At 52.2% G+C, this 25,074-nt stretch overlaps 1 protein-coding gene across 1 annotated transcript in view; it reads left to right on the forward strand.

Moving 5' to 3' along the window:
* LRRC75A (leucine rich repeat containing 75A) overlaps positions 1 to 25,074 on the forward strand; it is a 94,858-nt gene that overhangs the window by 31,583 nt on the left and 38,201 nt on the right. The window contains exon 2 of the mRNA XM_075113354.1: positions 3,626 to 3,754. Coding sequence (XP_074969455.1) covers positions 3,626 to 3,754 — 129 coding nt within the window. The remainder of the gene's footprint in view (positions 1 to 3,625; positions 3,755 to 25,074) is intronic.

The following is a 25,074-nucleotide window of genomic DNA, read 5'->3' on the forward strand; positions in this document are numbered from 1 at the left end:
TGGCCCCAAGGGCCCGGTGCTGGCTCAGGGTCACCTCGCTGCCCCCCAGCACCCCCAGGGCCTTCTCAGCAGAGCCGCTCTCCAGCAGGTCCCCCCCAGCCTGTGCTGGTGCGGGGGGTTGTTCCTCCCCAGGGGCAGGACCTGGCACTTGGTCGTGTTGAATTCCCCGAGGCTCCCCTGGGCCCAGCTCTCCAGCCTGGCCAGGTCTTGCTGGGTGCCAGCACAGCCTTCAGGTGTATCGGCCACCCCTCCCCGCTCGGCATCGTCAGGGAACTCGCTGAGGGGACGCTCTGTGCCTTCGCCCAAGGGCATTGATAAATATGTTGACCAGGACTGGCCCCAGCACAGACCCCTGGGGAACACCACTAGTGACAGGCCTCCAGCCAGGCTCTGCCCTGTTGATCACAACCCTCTGGGCTCTGCTGTTCAGCCAGTTCTCTGTCCACCTCACTGTCCTCTCATCTAACCCACACTCCCTAAGCTTGTCTATGAGGGTGTTGTGGGAGACAGTGTGAAAAGCCTTGCTGAGCAGAGGTGAACAACATCCACTGCTCTCCCTTCATCTCCCCAGCCAGTCACGCCATCACAGAAGGCTGTCAGGTTGGTCAAACACGATCTCCCCTTGGTGAATCCATGCTGACAACTTCTGATAACCTTCTTTTCCTCTACATGCCTGGAGACGACCTCCAGACTGAACTGCTCCATCACCTTTCCAGGGATGGAGGTGAGGCTGACTGGCCTGCTGCTCTGGTTGGCCTGGCTTATTCCCCCGTTGGATGTGATGGCATTAGCATTACCACTTTGTCCCCTGCGCCCCCGAGTCCTTCAGCTTAAAGCCCACCTCACCAGGTTGGCCAGCCTGCTGCCAAAGATTCCCTCGCCCCTTCTAGACAGGTGGAGTCCATCCCTCCTAACAGGCTGTGGTTCCTGGGGAATGTCCTGTTGTCATAAAAGCCAAAACCCTCGCGGATGGCACCAGCCGCGTAGCCAAGAGTTGATTTGCATTATTCATCTGTTATCGGCTGCCCATTTTTCTCCAACTGGTAAAACAGAGGAGGAGAAGACTTGGGCACCAATATTTTTCACTTGCTCCCCCAGGGCTTTATAATCTTCCTTGGTCCTGCCCAGGTTCTGGCTTATAGCATCATTTGTGCCCGCATGGAAGAGCAGCAGTGTCTTGGATCTTGGCTCCTGGAAGGGAGCAAACCTCTCATGACTCCCTGCCAGGTCGGCAGACGGGCGCCTCGGTGCCTTTTACCAGAGTCACCCGCTACAAGCCCTCGTCTCTGCTCTTTACGATATCCACCCCACGCTGCTGTACAGTTGCACCTTGCAGACCTCGCTCCCGAGTGTCTGTCTGCAGCCACTAAAGCTTCACATCTGTTGTTGGTAGTGGTGCTGGGGGGTAGAGACGGAATAATTCAATATTCAATAAATAACAAGTTATTAGTCGAAGCTATAAATAAAAAGAGAATCTGGAAGGGCTGCTTTTTGCAAGATGATGGTGAGTAAGATTGTCTCAGCCCTGTGCTGTGTGCCTGACACTTCCATTCTCTTTTTTTTTTTGAGTCACTTAGCCAGGCTGAGACTCCCATGTGGCCAAATAGCACCATCCTATTACTGGCACCTTATAAATAACTTTTATGTTTCACTTTCCCCAGCTCCACATGACAGCACCCCCTGCCCTTCGGGTCCCCTCCTATATTTCATCCCTGTAGCTGGTTTGTTTTCCCTAAGAAGAGGACCAGAGCACCAAATGCTTTCCCCTTTATGCATGTTTCTTGTATTGCTTGCTTTCTTCGCTGGGAACTTCCATCTCATTTTCAGCTTCAAATTCTTTGTAGGTGTGGGCCAGTTTGGGTTGGTGGCACCGCAATTAATCCCTGGGAACACTGCCACTGATGGGCAGCCGGCCTTTTCACCCCCAGTGATACATGTGTTTTCATGAAATTCATTAAATTCTTTATGCCAGATGCAGCTAGCTGTGTGGGAGGAGGACTTGGCATTGGATGCGGCTGTGGACAAGTCCCTGAGTGTGGCTGTTCTTGGGGGTCAGAAGGCGTTTTCCTCAGTGCTAGTGGAGATACAGATACGAGGAATTAGTCAATGCCTGTTTTTTAGTGGATAGTTGAAATGATTCCTCATTTCTGCTGTGTTTTGGTTCGAGAAGCAGTAGACACTCAGAGCTGGACCGGCCCACCAGCTTACAAACCCAGCGGCCGTTGCCAGTGAGGGCTTGAAGGACCAGAGGTTGTGGCTTCCTACCCAGGTGTTTGCACTGACGCAGTGCTGGCGGTCAGTTCTTCCTTACCAAGGTACATCTCCATACTCAGCACTGGCTGTCAAGCGACCGCTTCCACGTTGTTTTGGCAATGTAGGGGCTCTACCTTGCCAAAATGCATGGCAGGGTGGCAGGTGGGTCTCAGCGTGGGTAGGTTGCTGCCCACCGGGTCTTGCAGGGGTCATCTGGAAAGTAAATGCCTTGGGGTCACTGTGGTGGCATCTCTGCTATGGGAAGGTGGATGCATCACCCAAAGGAGAGATGAGTTTCCTGAAATGCAGTAGGGCCCACGGCTCTTCATTGTGCTAAATCCCATCCATACCGAGTAGAGGAGGCTGCTTCTGGGCGTCACTCTTAAAAAGCGAAAGCATCTTAGTTCCTGTCAAAAATAAAAAGCAGAAGGCAGATGGCTTGCTCAAGCTCACGCAGTAAGGCAGGCCTGGAAAATGAGCCCAGCTCTCCTGGAGCTCCAGTGCTGGACGAGACCTGTGAGACGTGTCTTGATGGACCCGCTCTGTGGGGTGGCTGGCAGACCTTGCTGCAACGTGCTCATCTGAGAGAAGTGCTGTCCTGTGCCCTGATCTGCTGCTGCTCAGGAACAAAACATAGTGCAGATAAAATATTTGAAGTAAAAGGAGTACACTATAAATAAACCCTTCCCCTCCTTGTCCCTGTGCACTAACATATTCAGTACAATGATGAGTGTTCTGGCAAAATTCCTCAAATGATTATGTCTAAGGATTGAAAATCTTGGAAAATAGTCTTGGAGGGGACCTCAGGAGGTCTGATCCATCCCTAGGGCAGGATCAGCTCAATCTAAATTGTTCCTGACACGTCCTTGTCCGTTCTCCAATGGCAGAGCCTCCACCCCTTCCCCAGCAATCTAGTCTAGCACTTTGCTCTTCCCAACCCCCCTCAGTTTATCCTCCTGTTTCCCTTGCTGCAATTCTAGGCTCATTCCTTCCTCCCGAGGCAGACCCCAGAGCACATCTATGCTGTATTTATTTTCCAGTTCCAGTTTCATGCTGATCAACTGTCATGTTCGCTGGAGTAATTTGTGATTCTACCTTGTTGCAAGCATACTGTTCGCTCAGTGGATTGATGGCCTGTGAGAGGCACGAGGGGCCTAATCCTGCACCCCTGATGCCTCTTTGCAGAGCAGATAAAGCGCAGGAGTGCAGCTTTCCCCAGGGTGACACACTCGTGTGTCCCTTCCTGGTGGGGGGGTTTGCTTTTTTCTTGGCTTCTTCGTGGGGACCACCAACGTGGGCTAATTTTGAGATCCATGCTAGTGTTGGCTCTTGTAGCACATCTCATATTGCTCCTTTAACCTGTTTTCTGCAGGATTTGGGAATGGAGTCAACCTCTCTGGACGATGTCCTCTATCGATATGCCAGCTTTCGAAACCTGGTAGATCCAATCACTCATGACTTGATCATCAGCCTTGCCAGATACATCCACTGCCCCAAACCGGTAGGTACCGTGGTCTCATCACATCTCCATAACTGTGCTGACTTGGGAAACCGGTCTCCTGGGAGCATGGAGCTTACCTCTGAGTTCCAGGGAAAAAGCCAGCTGGTTACTGCTGTGCTTGTGTGTCTCGGGACAGAGAGGGCCTGCTCCGAAACGGTGGTTCAATCGCGCCGCATCGGGCTCTCCAGCTGACCAAGTGCTGTTCACCTCGTGTTAGTACTTTGGCTGTTAGTGCTTTGTTTTGCAAATTATTTCTGCTTTCTGCCACTTTTTCTTTCCGTGTTAAAGCCTTTACCCCACCAGGAACACTTCATGCCTTGCAAGAATAACAGACTGTTCCTCACCCTCGTGTGATGTTTATCCTGACCCCAAATGACGAGAGAGTCCTTGGCTGTGCCTTCAAGGCCAGGTTCCCAAAAAAGCACAGCCTCCACGGGCTGCTGTTTGGGCTCGGACATGAGCAGGTTTCTCTGTGAGCGCCGCCCCAGGCAGATGTGGGCTTTTAAAACTCTCAGCCCCGTATGGTCACTGGCAGCTCTAGCAGCATAAGAGCTGAAAACCCCAGGCCGGCTCCCTTCCCTGCCACGGTAAATGTGACTTTGCGTGGTGGCCACTGGCTGTTTGGATAATTAAGGTTTCTCTCCTCAGGCCTTCTTTTAAATAAGCAGCATTGCTGGAGTCTGATTTGCAGCCCTTCCTGCAGCCCTCCTGGAGCGCAGCACCACCGATGTCCCAGCCACTTCTTGGGGGGACAGCTGTCCCCTTGGGGATCACACAGTGAACCCAGATATTTTTCACGTGTTCCCGGAAGGGGTGTGTGTATCTCCCAGCAGGTCCCAGCGAGCTTTTCAGGCCTCTGAATTTCTGCCAAGAGCCCACTTGTTGCGTGTTGTATCCTTGGATTTTGTTGGGGAGGGGGTGGTTTGTTCGTTTGTCCCTCCTGGAGGCAGCAGACTCGGAGCTAGCTCATCTGTTCTGATCTCTGCTGCTGAACTGCGCGGTGTTTGCCTATCTCATCCCGCCTTTTGGTTTGCAGGTGGCATTTTTAATCTCTTCTTAGGAAGGGACCATCCATAGGTATGTCGTGCCTGGTGCGATAGGGCAGGGCCGAGCTGGGACCTGGAGGTATCGCTCTCCTGTGCTTACTGCTAGCAATGGCTCTTTAATTTCCTGTAAGAGTGTATGAAGGGGTAGAGTCATTCAATGCTGTTTCTTGTGGATGTTTTACTTAACAATAGTCTCCACTGCTATTTAAAACCGAGGGAAATTACTTTTTTGAAATATTTAAGCATTTCCTTAATTTTGCTAAGGAAACGCTGCGGTGATGCTCAGGGTGTGTTGCCTGGGCTACAGTGTGAAACTGGCTCTGGATGTGCTTCATAAAACTCTTTACACTCAGCAAACCATGTTGGGAAGAGTGGAGCGTGCGTAGCAGCAGGCAGACATGGCTCGGGGACATCAGGGGCTCAAGTGGCCATCTCTGGATTGAGGATGGATGTCCCGTGTCCTCCAGCGTGAGCTCAAGATACAGGCGCATCCCTGTGCTGTGTAGCCAAACCCCTGCAAGGACACCAATATATTCCTTTGCCTTTTCTTACGGAGAATAAGATCGTTCTCTCCTTCCCCATGGGTCAATGAGATGGGAAACTGGAGAAACCTATTTTGATGGGCGTGTTTCCAGGCAGAGAGGCCCCGTTCCCCTGCTGAGGTTACCCTTTTCCAAAGCATCGTGACTAAGCTGGTTTCTCCTCCACGTTTGGCCCTGGGAGACTATCGGTGAGCCGCGGCCAAGTGTGCGCTCTGCGCTCCTCGTAAAAATAACCCGAGGCCGCTGATGCAACGGCGAGCTGCTCTGCTGCCGAATACCTGCTTTCACATGTCTCCCTGCGTGTTTCTTTTGGCACTAAACGCTGTGAAGAAGTTAGTGCCAGTGTAAGCACAGAAATGCAGACTCCTAATACTGGATCATGGGCTTCTAGCAAACTGTGATGGTAAAACATGCAATAGCAAACCCAAATAAATCCAGCCCGTGCGTCACTGAGGCTGCTCTTCTGCGTGAGATGTTGCTTGTTGGATGCACTTGGTCCTCTCCCCGTCCTCTGCACAGCTCAGGGTTTGCACCACGCCGTGCACTTGCTTTGGTGCTGGAGCAAGGACGGCTTCTCTGGGCCTGTGGTCCCTTAGGAGGCTGCTACGGCGAATGCTGGCAGGTGGCAAGTGTTCACGTGGGAGCGGCGACAGCTGTATTAGTACAGCAAAGAAAATATCACCATATTCTGCTGTGCAGCAAGACGCTCCATCAGGGATCATCAAGGGCTTGCAGACAGTTGCTAAGCCCTGCAGCATCCCTGGGAGATTGATGGGTGTTGCCTTGGAGAGGAGAGCAGGGACTGCGCAGGAGACAAGTCCAGCAGCAGCAGGACTGTGCTGCAGCTCCTGGTCCGTGACAGCCTTGCTTGGCCTTTAGGTGCCACCAGCTGTGCTTTGAACTCTCTTTTTTTCGGCAGCTCAGGGTGCTGGGTGAAAAGTAATTTAATCCCAGTGTTTGGTTGTGGTTTTCTGAGACACTGATTTTCTTTATGTCCCCCAAAACCTGCATGCCTTAGTCACCTGGGTTATTTTCCAGCATCCAGACCTCTTTCCCTCCCTGCAGTTTCTTTGGCAGAGTCTCGGCAGCAGCGTACAAGAGCAGGGGAAAGCTCAGTGCCAGGAGTGCTGCAGAAGTTCTGGCTTTCGCTCTGCCCGCTGAACGTATGCCCTTGCATCCCGTGGCACGAATACACAGGAATGTGTAGGTTGAGGCAGCTGTGAACTTGCCCAGATCCATATGGAGGTGGGACAGATGGGGCTGAAGAATGGGGCTGACCTGGACCCTGGTCCCTGTTAACCTGTCCAGGGTTATGGGGTCTTGCTTTCCTCCTCCCTCCCGGAGAGCGTACTTCTCTGGCTTTCTGTATGTTGCTTTTTCACTCAGCCTCTATTTATACCACCCATAGCTTAAAGGTGACCCCTTGGTCTCTCCTCTGAGCTAAAATAAAAGTTGAACCATTTTTCCAAGTTCTGGGTAAACACGTCCTGGTCTGTATGGCCAGAAAAAAGTTGGCCTGGGCTCTCCAGCGTGGCCGTGGCTCAGCACAGTTCAGTGGATGCTTATTCCAGCGAGTAAATTCAAACCAGCAGCAAGGCAAGAAGTGTGGCTTGCGCTGGAGGAGCCTGGAGTGCTTCAGATGAGCCCAAGTGTGGGAATCGTTTGGGTGAGCTTTCGTATGGGCGTCAGGGTATGTCGTGCAAAGGCTGGACTGCGTCTCCAGACCCCGCTGGGATCCCAGCCTTCCCCAGGCGCTTGTGTTCGGGTGATTTTGCTAAAGGAGCCAAGTGAAAACTCTTTTCCAGACCACTTGGAAGGCAGGGTTTGGCTTCAGCCCCGTCCCTCGTTACAATCCTGTAATGTTGTCCAACTGAAAGCGGGTGTCTCGAGTACCCCTTCCTTGAGGGGCCGGGGTGCGCCGGCAGCACGGCCACGTCGTGCCTCCAGCAGCGCCGATGGAGCCATGCAGCTGGCCAGGTTGCTGTCTGGGGGGAAGTTTTCCGATCGAGTAAAAGCTGCTGTTGCACGTGACCATTGTGTTGGGTGGTGCCCGTATATGTTGCGCTCCGTATTTATCGCCTTGTGCGGCTACTGTAAACCTGGGGTGTTTATTGTGCCTTAGAAGAGGCAGGTTTGCTCTTCAGGAAACGCTCGAACAAATTGTGCGGCAGTGGTTTTCCAATGGCATGTTTGCGTAAGATCAAAGACATTTGAACAAGTGTTTTCTTCCCCATAGCCATGACCCTGGGGCAGTGTTTTATCCTCCTGCCTCTCTCCAACCCCAGTGCCCGTGGGAAGGGGCCAGGCGAGTTCCTCGGGAAGTGGCTCAGCCCCAGGCACAGACCGCAGCCGCCCCTTTCCAAACCGCAGGGCCGGGGTAAGGAGGCAGTGGGTGCTGCTGGTGCTCTCGGCCTCCGGGGTGATGTCTGTCTGTCCCCATGAACAGGGAGAGTGGACAAAACGCTTTGGGGTGGCACGGGACAGAGCCGCCCTGATGCCCCGTATCTTTCCTGCAGCCGCTCAGGTTTCTGCTGGGAGTTTTTCCAGGCAAAGGAGCTGAAAACACAAATGCGTAAGGAGCAAAGGGCCCCTGTGAAAAATTCGCAGGTCTTGTTGCCAGCAGGAATATCTGGCCATAAACTATTGGAAAATTAAACCAGTTTATTTTTCCACAGACCAAAGCCACATGTATGGATGACTGATGACCGTGATAGGGAGTGAGTCAGGCTTTCCGCGGGTTTGAGGACTTGAATATGGGATAAGCGCTGAGCAATGCTGAGAGAAGAAAGTTAAGCCTTGGGCAAAGGCTGCTTTTTTCCTTTGTGACCTTGGGGTGTTTGATTGCACCAGCTCTTACTGGCCTGGGGATGTAACTTGGAAGTTCCTCCAGCCCCTGAAGGCTGCCCAGAATAAATCTAAAATGACATTTTGGCTTTGCTGATCCCTCATCCTGCTGCTTTCTGTGGAGGAAGGCTTTTCTGCTGGCCAGTGGCCAGGGAAGGGCTGCGAGAACAGCTCACCAAATCCCCATCCCAAAGGTCCAGCTTTGCCTGCCAGTGCCGGGACGTCTTATGCTGCAGCTCCACGGAGCAGGCAGGTGAAAGGCGAAATCCCGGCTCCGTGTCGGGTGCTAGATACGGGCAAACATCTCAGTGTGGAAGCTGTGTGCAACAGATAACGTGGTCCTCAGCTTCCTCGCCAAAATTCGTAGTGTTTCAAGGTACCTGGTGACAGCAGTGTGTTAGGGAGGGCGTTTAAAAACTCTTCTAATAAATTCGTGTAGCCGGAGAAGCGACGTGCTGGGACTGGGTGTGAAATGGATTTTGCCCGTGTAGCTCTGGACAGAGAGAAGATCTGTTTTCTTATTTGCTTCTAAATCATTTGAGGAATATATGCTTAGGCTCGTGCCTGCCTCAGATGTCTTCCTGCATGAGCTCTAAATTGATCAGGTTTGCAGTATGGGTTTGATTTGTCACCCATGAAAACAAGAAAGTATAGAAAGAAAAAGTGGTTATTGTGACCTGGATTAAATAATCTATTCCTAAGCATTCTTCAGCCCCGTGGTATAAGGATTTACCTTAGAGATGATGTTGGGTTTTTTTATGCCTTGCATTTTTAAAATGTGTTATTTCTGATGGAGCTGCATTGAAGCTAAAATGGGTGGGTTTGCTCTTATTTACTGTCTTGTGTGCTGTGACAAGTGGCTAAAATTGTATTAATAAACTCGGTTTATACAGGACAAATATGATCAGGATACTGTGACCACCAGCTCGATGCCTTTATCCCCAAACCAAACACATAATCCAGCTCCTCCACCATGCATGTTATTATTTGATCTTGAATTCAAATTACCATTCCATGTTTCTGACATCACACTCATTTTTACAGTAGTATGAGCTGACGTTGTAGGTATGAAGTGATGACACATTGAGGGATACTCGGGCGCAGCCTGTCGGGTGAGCTCGTCAGCCTCGATGACTTTCTTACCTTTCCCTTTTGCTATTAGATGTGCAACAAAAATGCATCTCCCACATCTTCTTGCAAAGCTCTCGGGTTCCAGATGCAAAGTGCTATGAGATTGCTAAGTATTATTTGTTCTTTGCTGTAAGAAACAGCATAAAAGGAAGCTGATTTATGAATGAAAACCCTCTAAACCCCCAAATACCCAATATAAAAGCAAAGGGGGTGATGGAGATCCACCTAAGTCAAGTGCGTTCTGTATTAATGGCTTCTTTTTTTCTTCCCAGTCTTGCTCCAAGTGTGAAGATCACTCTTTATGGGTATTGTAGACATCTGCGATACATAAAATATCCTGCAGTATGAAAGGGGCTGCAAAGCTCAGACCCCGCTAAAGCCAACTCTGGTTCTTTCCTAACTTAATGTGTCATGCCCTCTGCTCATCTTTGCTTTGCAAAGAGAAAGATGTTTGCTAAAGCTCCTAAAGCTGAGCAGAGTGCCTTGGAAACAGGGGAAAATTGCACTTTGCAGGTTTTTTTGAAATATTAAGGCTAAAAGGGAATAACGGTGAGGTCTAGATGGGCTGTGATGGTCCCACTACCTGCAAATAATTGGTTTTGTATGTGAAATGGGATTGCAGGGGAGAGGGGAAGAGCCCTGCCTCAGCCGCCTTGCCCAAACCCCGTGTGGCGCAAGGAAGCCCCTGCTGTCCTTGTCCCTCTGATGAAGGGGGGGCTGCCTGGCGACTTTGCCCCCCGGCACCCAGCCCGTTTGCGTGTGGGGACGTCGGGCAGTTAATCGCAGCCCGATCTGTGGCGCTGCTTTGCTGGGCTCTGTTTTTCTTTTTAAAAAAATACACCTCGCCAGCGTCAGCGGGGGAGCGGCAGGATGCAACCCTTTATCTAAGCACACTTCATGGTGTAGGAACACAGGGAGAGGGTTCCTGTCCTTTAAAAAAAAGCACACTAAAATGTCACATAGATCAACTGTATTTCAAGGAATAACAGCTTATAAAAGATGCCAGATCTATTCCCCCACGGCACCAGTGTCACGGCTGCAGGATGAACTGGCCTCTATTTGTGCAAGACACTATTTTTTTGTTAGGGGTGCGCGTGGGGTTTGTCTGCCCTTAACCTCTGGGCTGCTTTGTCGTCCCCGCTCTGAGGCAGCGTGTGGTGGGGTAACCCCATTTCTGGCTAGCGACTATCTCCCTTGGATGCCTGGGCTAATTTGTGACAATTACAGCCTATTTATGAAAATCAAGTACCTCTTTACAGACTTTTACACCAGTTATGTCTCTGAGGGAAATGCAGCTTGTGATGGGAGTTGAGCCTGTTTGGTGCGGAAGGGGCAGGTGTGGGGGGACAGCCTGGGGAAGCCCACCCGGCACACCCTGTTATCAGTGACATAAAAAATCCCCTTGGATTAAAAAGTATTGAGCTTTTTATGGGATTGAGCTAAGGCATGGCAGCGTGTGCAACTTTTACTGCAGAGTGGAGAGACAAAGAAGTCTTTCTCGCGTTCCCAGCTACCTAACTGATACCATGTGGGGGCCAATGAATAGAGGATCTGTGATTTGAAAGTCTCTGAAATGCTGCAGCACGATTTGGGATGAAAGAGGCTGTATAAACACAAATGGTTATTGGATGAGCTGACTGAGGCTTTGTAAAATAGGGGAAAAAAAAAAAGTCCAGTGTGGCCAGGGTGACTTTTTATCAAACTTTTATCTTTTTATCTCTTTCGGATTGCTTAAACCCAAAATGTCAACGCTAGCTGGCAGAGTTGCCAGGCCCCTCGCTCAGTTCCCATAATAATAAAGCGACCTTTCCTAACCACTGCGTAACCATCTGCAAACCCCCCGAAATGCCGCAGGGTGGATTTTGTTGGCTTGGAGATGCCAACAAAAAGCCTCCGAATTGTCAGGTGCCACACGAGCCGGTGAGTGGCGCGCGAAGCTCCCCCTCTTCTGCCAAGCAGCTGAGAGCATCTTGGGTGACGCCAGTTGTCGGTGATGGGCACCATCATGCGGGTCGGAGCTGGAGCAGAAGGTGAAAATAAGAACCAGGGGCAGGAAAAGATATTTCATGGTGGCCCCATCTTTTCTCAAGAGGCAGCCGTTGCCAAGCTCCCCAGGTAAACCTCAGAGCTGAATCCAAAGCTGGAGAGGAGGGAGAAGGGGGCAGGTCAGCGCAAGTATTTTAATGCCAAAAAGAGAAGGAAAATGGTCTGTGGGTGCAATCCCCTGGATCAGTTATTTCTTCCCCGCCTCCTTCTTTTGCTTCCCAATTTCTTCGCCTCTAGAGAAAAAGCCCCGCAGGAGATGACAGAAGCCCCCACTGGCTCTGCTCTTGACTCTCCCCTTGACGCTCCATGGATGGCCAGAGAAGAGGCTCCTCTCACCTTGCTTCTTGGTGGCCTCCCCTTCATGGTGGGCGAGAAAAAGAGCCATAAGCAGCACCGTGCTGTCGGTCACGATGAGCAAGGCGCACTTCTAGTGTTGGTGAAGTCTCTGGAGAAGGCTCTAATATCTGTATTGCGGCAGCACCTGGGCTCGGCAGCTCTGCCTTGGCATGAAAGAAGAAACTAGATCTTTAAATGAGGTGTTTGGGGACTTCAGATTTTCCTCTGGAAAAAATTCCTTCCTTGCCCCATGCTTGCCCATCTACGCCGTCTCCTGTGGTGAAGCCAGATCTTACCTGCCTCTTCCTTGGAGCCTCACGTCGTGTGGGATTCAGCTGCCGCCTGTGTGCTCTGCCTCTCCGCCTGCAGACTGATACCAGCTTCCCAAGGGGGTTGTCAGAGGCAGCATTTTTTAGTCTCTGAACGAAAATGCTCTGAAACAGCAGAAAAGTCAGCCCATTAATATACGGGAAGGGTTTGCTGCTCAGCCCCGTCCATGTGAGAGAGCATAATGAAGGCAAATTAATGTAAAGAGCATCTGACCCAAGTCCTGGTCTCTCACTCAGTGCGTTGCTCCCCTCCAAAAAAAGTCACCTAAGAAGCACATTTCAGAGCTGCACGCACGCAATCCACGCCACAAAACCAGTTTGGGTCAAGCAGGCTTTGACCTTGTCCCTTGCTCCCAGAGAATCACAAAATGGGGAGTATTGCTAGGAAAAACTGTGACGAAGAAGGGCGAACCGCTGAAGCTGAGCTTCTTTCACAAGAGCTGTCGAGGTGTTGCCCTGGTTAAATTTAAATAATTTCTAAGGACGCTTCTGGCGCAGCTCTGGCTTGCAGGAGTCGTGCGTCGTTGCTCAGAAGTACCAGTGCAAAGGCAGGTTCTGGGACGTCTGCGCTGCCACGCGCTTCACCTGCAGCCTCTCTGGCAACGGTGAGTGAGCGTCCCCAAGGGAAACGATGGGTGAAGGAACAGGTACTTCATTAAACACTAACAACATATTTTATTGATGTTTTCTGATGCTAATTGACGTTTGAGTTCAGCTCATTTAGCTTTTAATCAGAATATAATTTACCACAAAGGAAGGAAGCATACTGATTTCCTGCATCCTTGCGGGAGCATTATTTATTTACCTCGAGCCCTGAAGAGTGCGTGGCGGGGACCTCTCGCATGGAACGGCTGGAAGGGAGAGCTGGGTGGCTTGGGCACTTAGATGGGGGTTTTAGTATCTGTTTGCAGCCTAGCTCACAGGTGCATGAATACTAAGCAAGCACATGGTCTGCTGGCGATGTGCATTTGCAGAAATTAATGGTTTAATAAGGAAAGTTTGAGGTTTTTAATAGGGAGGGGTTTCCTCTCTGTTGACGGACCCCTGCTGAAGGCTGAGGAGCTGCCCAGCCACAGATTATGGCCACATCTGACTTGCTGCAGGCAGAAAAGTCCCGCTGGGGCAGCTCTATGGCCCTGGGGGGTTTGGATGTGCCAGGTCCCGGAGGCGCTTTCACCAGCCAAGCAGAGATGTATTGGTGAGCAGCACGGCAGATTTGGGGTGGGTCAGGACCCCATGGGGTGCTGATGAGGTGAGAGGAGCCCCTCCGTCTGGTTCACCCTACGTGCACACCGCGCCCTCCTTGCCCTGGGAGTCCCCGGGTGATTGCCCCCCGCAGAGGGCAGGCAGCTGCGCTCTCTCTGTTGGGCAAGAAGTAATAAATAAATGCAAAGAGCCAAGGGCTTGCAGACAGGGAAGCTGCCAGCAGGATTTTCAGCAATTGCTCTTCATAGATGACGGGGACTGTGATTTCTGACCGGAGTCCAGCCAGCTATTATCTCGCAGTTTGGATATCTGGGGATTTCGGTAAGAGCTTTATCCCACCCTTTCCATCTTCAAAGAGTTTTGCAATCATTAGGTAATTTGCTAATCGTCCCGATTTCTCTGCCACTTTCCCTTTTCTCCTTTCCGTCCAGCTTTCCAGGAAATCCCCAGTACAGCACTTGTGCCTGCATTCGTAGTTTCGCATCTGCTTGGAGCACTCGAAGTGACCCTGCTCCCTCAAGCCTCGCTGTGTCCCGGAGCTGTTGCTGCGAGAGCTTGGATGGAGCGCGGCCACTTCTCTACGCTGCCGCGTCGTTACTGTGATCTTACCTTTTTTCTTAAAGAAAAAAAAAGAAAATTCCCAGTTCCCTTGTGCCTCCGAGGGCCCCACAGTGGTTAATGAGCTGAAGGCCGAGCGTTGCCCTGAGAGTTATGCCCTTGCCCTGGGATTCATGCTGCTGCGCCCGCCTGCTGCGGGGAGCAACAGGGACTGGTACAAGGGGGTCGCTGGCGCCCCTTCCCAGGCTCTTGTGCACGTCACGAGGCTCCCAGGGGTTGTGGCGAGGGGCAGGGAGCTCCCACGGAGTGACATAAATATTTGCAGTGGTATCCTGGGGACACTCCTGTTCTCCTCCAGCAGCAGGGACGGGCTGGACTGGGGTTTGCTTCCCGTGGGATCCGGTGCGGTGCAGCTGAGGCACAGGCCCCGCAGGAGACTTGTTGGGCTGGGAAAATCTCTACGTGCTGTCCTCCATCTGGGACATAAATAACCAAATAATCTACTTCTGGTTTAACCCTGGGGTGAGAGGGGTACAAAGAACGGCGAGCAGTTCCTGCATTTAGCAGCAAAGGCAGGTGCTGGGCTCCGACCCGCGGTTCCCGATGGGATGACCCCTGCGGAATGATGCCTTCTGCAGAGATCGTGGCTGGGGCAGGGTCTGGCTGGAGAGCTGCGTTTGCTCGAGGCAGGATGGCGGGAGGTATTGCGAGCGCCGTGCAAAGCTCTGTGCACCCATCGCTCTCTGGCATCCGTCTCCATTCTGTGTTCATCACCCCCAAGCAGGGTCTGGGAGTCTGAAAAGCCACTATTTGCTTTTAGGTCCACCCCCCCCACCAGAGATGCAGTGCTTGCCACAGCCTGGGGTCACACAGGTGAGCAGAGACATCAGGTCTGTAGGTAACGGACGATGCTGTTCGCCAAAACACAGGGAGCTTTGCCTGCAAACCGCATTTGGACCGTGGCAGTGAGTGAGCAGCTGAACCCCCCTGGGGAGGAGCTGCCCGGGGGCTCCATGTTCCCCAAGGCTCCAAAATCCATCCTCCCTGTCTCTGAGTGTAGGAGGATGGCGATTGCCGTCACTCACCGCATACGCTGACTTCAGTAGACGTTAGAGATCGGCACCTCCGACCCTTCTTCCCGTTCGCAGTGCGGTCAGTGCAGCGCCTTGGGCGTCCTTCTGTCTTTGCTGTTCTATACCAGCTACAGCGATTAACTCGTGAGTTGGTTGTTTGCTGAGGTATTTCCAGGGTAACAAATGGCTCTTCTGGATTTGTAGCTGCTTGCTTTGTTTTATAGTAACTCCCTGTGTCTGTCAGGATACAGATGCGTTGGTCATTAGAAGGACAGTCCAGTGACCCGTGCAGCAATGAACGCTGGCATCTCAATGGCCTTCCCAGCAGTGACTTCGTTTGTAGCACTGAAGTGTGTCCGGTGTATTGGGATAAGGATCTTACTGTGTGTATCGGGAGCACGTGTTGGAGTGGTGATGCTCAGAAGCATCCTCCACAGTCACAGCTTTGCTGTGCACATCTCAGCAGAGGATGCAGTCAGTGGTGCTGGGCGTCGCAGCATGGGCAGTGCCACCAGTGGGTGCAAGGCAGCACGCAGATCCCCTGCCGTTCCTCACGGCGTTTTGGCTGCTGCTCGTTTATCCTCTGCTGTGGAAGCTAAGCTCGGTACCCTCCAGTAGCTCTCACAAAAGATTTTTATATTCTTTTTTGTAATTTCCCTTTATCTTTCATGCTCCCCTCAGGGCCATCTATCACCTCGAATTTTATTGCCTTCTTTAATTGCTTCTCTGAAGTCCAAGTGTAATATTACTCCAGGATCCTTTTGAATAACTTCCTGAGTTGCTGCAATCCCATTCATCTTGTACTTCTGGCTCTCTTGATAAGCCCTATTGTACACTGCTTTTCATTTTGGTGTGTCAACACTGAATCAAATGCATTGTACTTTGGCCTTTCGTCAAAGCGGATGATGAGCGCTTCTTATAGCAGTAGCTGGGTATCAAAATTGGTCTCTATTTCTTGTTCTTTGTTTCTACAAATTTCCTCTTTCAATGTTCTGCTACTGCTGCAGCTCTGCCAGCTCTGAATTTGGGCTAGTTCAAGGCAGGGTTTAATTGCCAGGGTCCGTGACACTCTGTGGTCATCCAAGGTGAGCACTCGGTACTGGGTTGGGATGCCCAGCGTGCCCAGTGTAGAAGTCCTCAGCCATGGGTTTCCCAGGTTTGGCAGTGGCTTTGTGGTGTCAGGCCAGTCCAGAGCTGGACTGGTCTTACTGGTTTTTGTCAGTACAAAAGTAAGAACAGGATAAAATCCTTTACTCAGAGCAAAAGAATCAACCTTGGTGGTGCTCAGTCCCTTGCTGGTCATCTTACAGAGGTTAACGTCCACCCCCATCTCTCCAACCAGCAGGTGATGGCGAGACGTGGTGATCTCGTGCCTCTGTGGTTTGGGCTGGGCCGGGGACAGGGTTGCCCCATTGATAGATCTGCCTGGAAGCAGAGGATTGGGGTTTTTTGAACCATGAAGTTAACGCATGCGCCGTGCTCGATGGCTGAGTGTTTGGTTAATTTGATCAAAGCCAGTCGCTCCTTTTGGACCTCAGAGTTAACGGGACCTTGTGAAGACCGACTGCGATGAGCACGGCAAGGAGCGATGGGTCAGGCAGTCGCCCTCAGCCGAGCGCATGGTTGTCCCTGCGGGCGCCTCCTCCCCACAAGTCCTCAGGTTGTGGCCACTTTTGCACCAGCTGCCAACTTTCTCCCCTATGGAGTTTTACGCGGCTCTTGGCCAGGACTCCGCAAAATGTGAATTTAGCTGTGCTTGCTGCCAGAGCAGGTGCTGTCTGCCCTGGCACGGAGTACCTGCCATCTGCGAAGGGACACCTTCAGCTGCTGCTTCTGCCAGTGTCAGGCTTCCCCAGCAAGGTGGTGAAGGCCAGAAGCGCTGCTTAAGCGACGTGCGCCCAGCGCGGGGCGTGCAGCTCATCGTGGCCCCAGCTTCAGTTAGTCTTACGCAGCAGCATTTTCAGCTTGGGGGCATGTTGTGCAGTAGCTGGGGCTGTCATTCCTGTTTCTGCATGCCTGGCCTGATCGCTGCAGGCCTGGGCACAAGGCCTGGCATTGTACGGCTGGTTTGGTTGCTGGGTTTGGGTTTTGCCAGGTAATGGGATGAGTTTTCTGATCAGCAACGTGGATGAGAAGTCGTTCCTCTTCTCATTCCTTGCAGGATCTCAAAAACGCTCCTCCCTGTACGAAGGGCTGCTGCTGGATGGGAAGTTTTACTTTCTGATAAGCGTTTATCGAAGCGTAGTTTATTGCTTGATAGAAGACTGGTCCTTTGCCTCCTCAAAAAAAACCCCCATCTTTTTCTTTGCCTTTTATTCACACGGCTTTAGATGCCTGCTTTTACCTCTGCCTTTCTTTAAGTGGGAATTTTTGATGGTAAAGCCCATCCTAGCACCCCAGAAGGAACAGAGTGAGGCTTCCAATATGAACAACGTTCCTTTTCCAAAGAGCATCTGGACCTGTGTTTGGTGGGTTTGCGCTGCATTTCAGTGCAACTTCTATGTCTATTCATTTCTATTTCTGTGTGTCTTTTAACATACTCTCAGTAGAATTTCCCACAAATCACTTCCTAATATTTGCGATTTTTATATGAAAACACCCCTTCGTCAGGTGATTTTAAATAAGATATAGTACCTTATTTGATGTTAGGCTTTGACCCTCTATAAGACCTGTTGAGTTCCTGCGGCCCCGCGGCGGCCGCTGTAAAGCACAGCGTCGCAGAGCAGAAATGAGTGGTTTGTCTGAGGTGGAGACGTGCCTCTCCGGGCAGAGGCGTCCCAGAGAGGCAGCTCGGTGTCATTTGGCAGCGTGGTGCGTCCTGCGGGCTGCTCCCAGGCCCGTGACCCGAGTCCTGCACCCCACGGACCGGGCTCCGCCGCCGAGCGCACTTCCGCAGCGGGGAATCGGGAGCTGGTTTGTTGTTGTCTTTTCAAGCCTCCTGCTGCTCTGTGGATGGCTGGGGAGGGAACGTACGCCGACCTTGGGAAGGACTCGGCAGCAGGCTCGCTGCTGGAGCTGTGCTGACAGAGGGGTCACCGAGCCCAAATCCGAATTTCCCATGCCAAAAAAATGCGTTTTTTCTGCAAGAAGCCGGATGCTGCTTCTCATAGAAGAGACCTTCATTCTCTTCCAGGACCAGCTGGGCTTCTCTTGGCCATTTCATAACCTGAATTAGTTCTGGGGCACGTCGTCCCCTTACAAAAGACATTGGAGCATCTCTGCTGTCAGAGAGTGCTTGGCCCTGACCTTGAGCGGGGGAGGCACGGGCGGTGTTTGGCCCCGTGGCTGCGTACCTGGGGAAACTCAGGAGAGATCGAGTGGATTTGGCCCAGTCACAGTGAACCCTGCTGGGAGCAACCTCATTCTTATTAAAATGGCCTTTATTAAGTTTGTTCCATTTCTCCTCTAATTTTGAATTAAAATGGTCTTGATTTATTTTCAAAAGAATTTCTGCATGGAGGTCTTGGGTGGTCAGATGGACCCACTTAAAGCCCTATTGTCACTTTATCTGGATTTTGTTTTCTTCTGTGCGGACAAGATATGTCACTTAGATCCACCATGCCCGAATCTGCTTGCCTGTGGGCATCGTCTGCCTCATCACTCATTCCCCACACGCTGGGATTTCTTCCCAGAGGAATCTGAAATGATGGAGAGGGAACTGCAGTATCCTTACGGTGATATTTTAAGGAGACCTCCCCGGAGAGCTTTTCCCTACAGCCCAGCGGGGATTTTTCCACGTGCATTTTCATGCCTCGCCCAAGGAACTCAGTGACCCACCAGCCATTCAGCAAGAGGGGTTTGTTGCTGGCGGGGATCCTCCCCGGCACACCTGGACGGGGTCGTAGGTAGCAGCAACCACAGAGGCTCCTGCGGTGGGGTGATCTCTCACTAACTGAGCACTCGCTGCCGCCTGGGCAGAGGGGAACGGCGGATTTAAAACCTTTCCTACCTCCTCAGCTCCCAGCCATGCAGGGCGAGGACAGTTTGCTGGAGAAGACTCCATTAGGGCCTCAAAAGGGAAGTCTGGCGGTGGCTTGCTGGGGCCGGGCTGGCTGCAGCGCAGATGTCTGCGTGCAGCCATAGGCTGCAGTTTAGCCCCGTGCTTTGAAAGCAAGGGGGGGAGGGAAAAGAAAGAAGAAAGAAAAAAAGGAAACCAGAAAGCCATTAGATGACTTCAGCTCCGCGTGACTACATCAAAAGGGAAGGCGTCGTAAATTCAGTTGCTGTTAAACCCTGGGGCCCTGGCGCCGGGGAGCAGGATGCCGTGCTGGTGCCAGCAGCCAGGCAAAGCCCTCTGCGGGGCCGCGGGGGCGGCTGCAGGTTTTGGGTGGGCAGAGCTTTTTCCCGGCTGCCGCGTTGGCCTGGGTTGGGTCCAGCCTCTGTGCTGGGGGTCGCTTACTAATTGCCTGCGGTGTGTCCCTGCGCCTTCTCTCGCCGCCTCCGTAGGAGGAGCTTGGAGGTCCCTGTGGCCCATCAGCTTTGGCGCGTGTTAGGGATCTCCTGGTGCGGTGAAAGCTTCGCACACGCGGACGTTTCACGGTGCCGAGATAACCCTTCCTCCTCGTTCTGTTGTCATCCTTTCCAAACCCCAAAGTTTATCCCTACACCAGCGTGGGTTACTGTGGACTCGTCCTTTGCTTCATGCCGATTTGTAGAAACTGATTTGATGCGTGTCAAAACTGTTGAGGATGATCTGTCCTAGGGCTTCCTAGAGCATCTCTCACTATTTTATGTCTTTGTTTTCCTGTGTAATAACTCTGTCTGCCATTGTGAACATAGGGGTTTTTTTTCTCTCAACTGTTTTCTTTTTTTTCTTGTCTATTAGCCTAAACTATTATTCTATTGTCCTAGCTAATCACCCAAGACAAATAAAACAACGAGGAGGCTTTAGAAATAAATCTATCATTCTCTGTATTTCCTGGATATGAAATAGGTCGTGTTTTAAGGGCCACCATCCACTGAACTGTATGGAAAGCAAACATCTTGGCTGAGGGGGAAATATTTCGTATGCTCATGCTGGAATGGCGCTTCCAGGGCGAGGGCAGTTTCCCCGGCCTGTGGCTGCAGTGGTTTGTGCACGGACAGAGCTGTCTGCACTCCGAAGCGGCAACTGCAAATCCTGCAGCATCCGGAAAGGAGTGATGCAAGTTTGAAAAGTTTTTTTTTTTAAAAAAAAAAACAACAGGAAGGGGGGGAGGAATTTAAATTGTAATTATGTCAAAACCGTAGTTTTGGAAGGCCAATTGGGGACTTTTTGCATGTTAAGATTTGCAGTACAGCACCTTTTTTTTTTTTTCCCCGCAGGCTTGATTGCAAGTGACAGAAACATGGGACTGTGTAATAACGTAGAGCAAAAACCTGTCGCTTCCTCCGACCTGAGACAATGGCTAATTGTTCTAATTTAGGTCGATCCCCGGCGGTGCTGCAGCAGGAATGCTTTACCAGGGCTCTTTAATCATTAATGTTGGCCTATTTTACACAATGTCTGGCCCTGGTGCAACCCCCCCCGGGGCTCTGCACTCTGCTGGGGATTCTGCTGCTGGGGGAGGAGCAGGTGATTCATTTCTTAATGAAAACAAATTAATTTGCAATAACGTCTTTATCACAAGGCTTTCTTGTGCTTTGTGTCCTTCTCTGAGCAATCTGGCTGCTTCTTCAGGAGCAGCCCTGATTTCGGGTTGTGCGTGCAACTCTTCCCTCCTTGCGTTGCCCAGGCGGTGTTGCCGCACGGCGATGCGAGGGGGGCAGGCAGTGGCGCGTGGTTATAGTTATTTGTCCCCAGCAAAAACACGGTCCTGTTCATCCCGTGTTTGCTTTCCCATGGCGTCGTCCCTCTGCTTCCAGTTCCCGCCCCCCCTCCACGGGCAGAGCGGCGATGAACGCGTCCGAGGTTTGCGTACTGGTGGTTGAAGGTGGCGTGGAGGTGCTGGGAGGTACCGCACCGCCGCACCTCTCGGTGCACGGTGCTGAGAGAGGCTCAACAGCTTGTCCTGCGCCACCGGCGGGACCATCGGTGAGGATAAAACGGGTCCCCCTGCAGAAACCAGGCCAGGTTCAGCTGGACGCGACGGGGGTGAGCCTGGCTCCTAGTCTCTACCTGCGCTCCTTTACCCCTGGGGTTTAACTGACTCCCATTTCAAGCACTGTTGGTCCATCCCTTCAACCAGAGCCCTCCTCGCAGGGCTGGAGCCAGGGTCAGGAGCCTGGTGGTCCCCGTCTGCCACGGGGATGGACGGGGCTCGGCTGCTGCCTCGCCCCCTCGTTTTCCAGTAGAACAAGATCTGTCCTGTTGGTGCAGGGCTGGTTGGGGACCACGGTGGAGCGTGTGCCGTGAGTCCCACTCCCAGCTGAAATCCGTTGTGGGGTTGCAATTCCACGAGTGTCCGGGCTCCTCCCAGCAGCGAGCAGCCGCTGCCATCTCCAGAGGGCTGACGGCAGGCGAGGAAGGAGGAGAGACGACAGGGAAAGGGGCCCTTTGCATGGAAGAGTCTCTGCTCGCAGCTTTCCCCTCATCCCCCCTCCATCCTGCGCTCAGCATCGCGTCTGATGGCCGGGAGCTGCGCTGGGTCTCTGCCAGCTCGGACAGGACGTGGTCGAGTAGGAGCCAAGACGTTGCCCGAAACCAGCTTCCCCGAGCGGGTGCTCGCACCACCTGCGCTTGCTCTTCGCCGGCTCTGCGGCTGCCCGTGAGTCCTGCTGAGAGCTGGGACGCTGCCTAAACGTGCTCTGTGAGGCACATCTGGAAACTTCCCAGCTGAGCAGCCAAGAGAAGTTAGAAGGGAAGGGGGTGCCCACGTGCTTTCTCGCTCCTCGTGCAGAGGCTTCGCCCCCGTGCAGCTGCTCGAAGGAGCACAGGTTTCTCCCCCACTGACGCAGGAGCTGCGCAGGCGGGTGCGAGGTCGTGGCACCGAGAGCTGTTGCAAGCTTGCAGATGTTTCCAGGTGTGCAGCTGATGGATCTGCAGGGAGATAGCTCGTCACCAGCATTTATCAGCTGGCCTGTGAGTGTGGTGCGAAGAACAAGGGCATAACCCAGCTCTACGAAACAGGCTCTTTCTTGGCAGCATCATCGGCTGGGAAAGCTGAACTCTCTGTATTGTCTGTCCCACCTCCTCAACTCCGAGATGCTTTGCAGTTCTCCCAGAGGTTGGAAAGCTGAATAACAAATGCACGTTCCCATGCACGTGCACCATGATGCTGGAAGGAGCCGGGTCTTTCACTGTGTCACTGGCGACGCCTTTGCAGGAGATTCATCCCTGTGTAGTGTTTCGGGAACGATTACGGCTGCAGCTTGGTTCTGGTGGTAAGACAATATGCTTAGTGAAAACGGCAGCTCTCGTTGTATGTGTCCTGTACTTGATTATTGTCCCTTCTACGGGAAGGGCACGTAGCGTTTGCCAGCCCAGCGCTGCGGGTTTGAATTTCTGCAGGTTATGGTAAACCTGTCTTGCCACTCATGCACCCTCTGAACGCGAAAAATAGCCAGCCTTATATTGACCTTACAGCTGTAGCAAAGGAGTTGTTCGATAAGTGGTGTAATGCAGGTGGGGCCCAAAGACCTTTTAGCCAGTGCTTTTGCTTTTGAGGGAAGTGGTCAATCGCTGGAAGCAGCCCGGGGGGCGGCAGCAGCCTCTGCCCACCCGACGGGGGTTGTGCCATGCCGGGGGCACGGGGCACAGAGGAGCGTGCTGGAGGGAGCGCAGGAGCGTTACCTTGCAGCGGCATTACGGTGCAAGCCTGGCACGGCGTCGGGAAGCCTATGGCTGCCCAGGGGACAGTGCTCAGCAGCGGCGCTCCTGTCGGTGTCGTGCCCGATCCCCCGGCTCCCCCGGCAGCCCGGCGTGTGGTGCTCTCCCCGGCAGCTGGGCAGCGACGTTAAAACTTACTCAACATGAGTGAGCTGGGCTGATTTTTCAATTGACTCAGTTTTCAACAAGCTCTTGGGCTCGGTCCCACCAGGGTGTGCGTCAGCTTCAATTATTTCCTGATAGACTTGGATCATAAACAGCGAAAAAGCCTTTGTTTAGACCATCAGAAAAACGTCCAGCTCTGCCTTTGGCACCGCATCAGCTAAATCCCTCCTCCTGCACACGTGTTTTGTGCAACCCAGGGCAGCTGTCGTATGGCGGGGGTCAGGCCCAGGGCTGCTCTGGAGCCTCCCACAAAGCTCTTGGGAGGAATTGCAGAGGTTTAGGAAGGTACCTAAAAAAAGCGGGTTCTTGAAACAGAGCGCTTTGTCTCTCACTCGCGGTCAGGTGAAGGGCAGCGATGGGAATGAGATGCGCAGAAGCAAGGGGCCCAGTCCCAAAATAGCGTGTCGTATGAAGGCTCTGAAATGAGCTGTTTGTTTATCCTAGTGCTAAACTGGGGCACTTATCTACAGACCAGTGTGGAAAAGACCATACTTTTGTGGCTGGCTTATACCCTCGCACGGTACCAAGACCAGGAGGAGATGCCTGAGTTGCTGTGTGCAAAAGCCTTGTTCTCTAAATCAAGTTTTAAAACCCCAAAATAGAAGTAGCCCAGTCCCTGCAGAGCTTGTGAGTCGAGCTTGCTTGTGAAGAAAAAAGGGCTGAAAGAGTGGCCTGGTGAGGATGGCCACGTGAAGGATGAGCTGGTCGTGGCCACCAATGTAGAGAGAGAAGGATGAAAATATGCTTTGCTCTGCTCTAGCGTCTTTCCTTGGAGCCCCCGACGGGCTGCTTTGGTGTTGAAGGACAATTTGCTGCGTCCATTTGAGGGGGTTTCTTTGGGCTGGATTTCTCAGAAACTGGCTTTACGTGAAGCCTGGGTCTGAGCTTCCACCGGCCGGCCGCACACACCGCTCGGGAGGTCTGGCAGCTGCGCCCCGGGGCCGGTGGGAGCGCGCTGCTTGGGGAGAAAACCCTGCCGGGGGAGAAAGTGGTCCTGACACACTTGTACCAGCAAAAACTTGTTTCTTTTACTTTTCTGCTTTTTTGCCACATTACTCTTGCGAATTGTTTCACTTCCCCGACAGTTCAGTTGTTGGGATAATACTGGAGACGATTTTAATTGTCTCTTTCAGGATTATACTGGAGGCAATTTGCAGCACTGAATTGCAGCACGGTGCCTTCTTACTCCACAGCATTTTAGCACATTCTTTCCTTTCCACCAAGAGTTTTTCCATGTGATGCAGTGAGGGCTCGGAGGTGGAAGCCCCTGCGCAGTGCTGAGGGTGGACTCTGTTATCTCGGTGGCTGTTGCAATGCTTTGCAAGGGTAACGGCTGATAAAAAAATGATTAAATGAACGCTTAGGGCACCAGGCAGCTTGCTGTGTATATTATGCAAAGGTAAAAAAACAGGGTAGGTGTCAACATTCGTGGTGTTTTCTCCTCGCGTTAGGGTTGCTGGTTACACGCGAGGAAGGTGTTGCTGGCAGAAAGCAAATGGGGAGCAGTTAGAGGGAGCAGCATGGGCTGCTGCCTTCCCAAAATGTTTTAAGGCATTAATTAAAGAACGGCTCTGACGTGCTTCCAGACCTTCCAGTGGAAAACATGGAATAAAACCTTCTCTTTCATTAGATTTTTCTGTGTTAACTTGACAGGCTGAGCCTCCTAGGGTTCATCCGTGTGTGTGTATATATATATATCCGAGCACTAGATATCTCTCGCCGCAGGGTCGCCAGCAGGAGGGGAGATTTTGGCGTGCCTGAGGTTTAGCATAGGCTGATGCCTTGTCGAAATTTGCGGGATTAAAATCCATATTTCAAGTTCCACATGGTGATAAATAAGGTGTTGAAAAGTATGGGTTTAAGTATGCTCTTAAACCTTATTTCCTCGTCCGCAAACTGGGAGGCAGGAGGCATGGCCGTCGAATGCTTGCAGAGCTCAGGTGCGGAGTGGCTCCTGGCGTGCGCGGTTTCCAGCTCGTGCCGGCACAGCGCTTTCCCGTACACCGTGCCCTGCTGGCGTCTGTGCATCCTGAGTTTCTACCGGAGCCGCCGAAATTGCCTGCCCCTGCGCACCTGATGGAGGGGCGAGTGCTGGTGCAAGCATCGCCCCGGAATTAAATCAGCTTTCGATTAACGTTAGTTGCCGCGTAAGCACTTGGATATGTCTGGGAATAAACTGCCCCGATTTCTGCCAAGGCTTCGTATCTTAACAGAGTGGATTGAACAGAAAAGCTAAAGACCGCGAGTCCTGCGCTGCTATTTCTGCTCCAGCCACCCGCAGATATGCCCTTTCTGTG

This window comes from Phalacrocorax aristotelis, chromosome 18 (assembly GCF_949628215.1).
Source record: "Phalacrocorax aristotelis chromosome 18, bGulAri2.1, whole genome shotgun sequence".
NCBI classification, from domain to species: domain Eukaryota; kingdom Metazoa; phylum Chordata; class Aves; order Suliformes; family Phalacrocoracidae; genus Phalacrocorax; species Phalacrocorax aristotelis.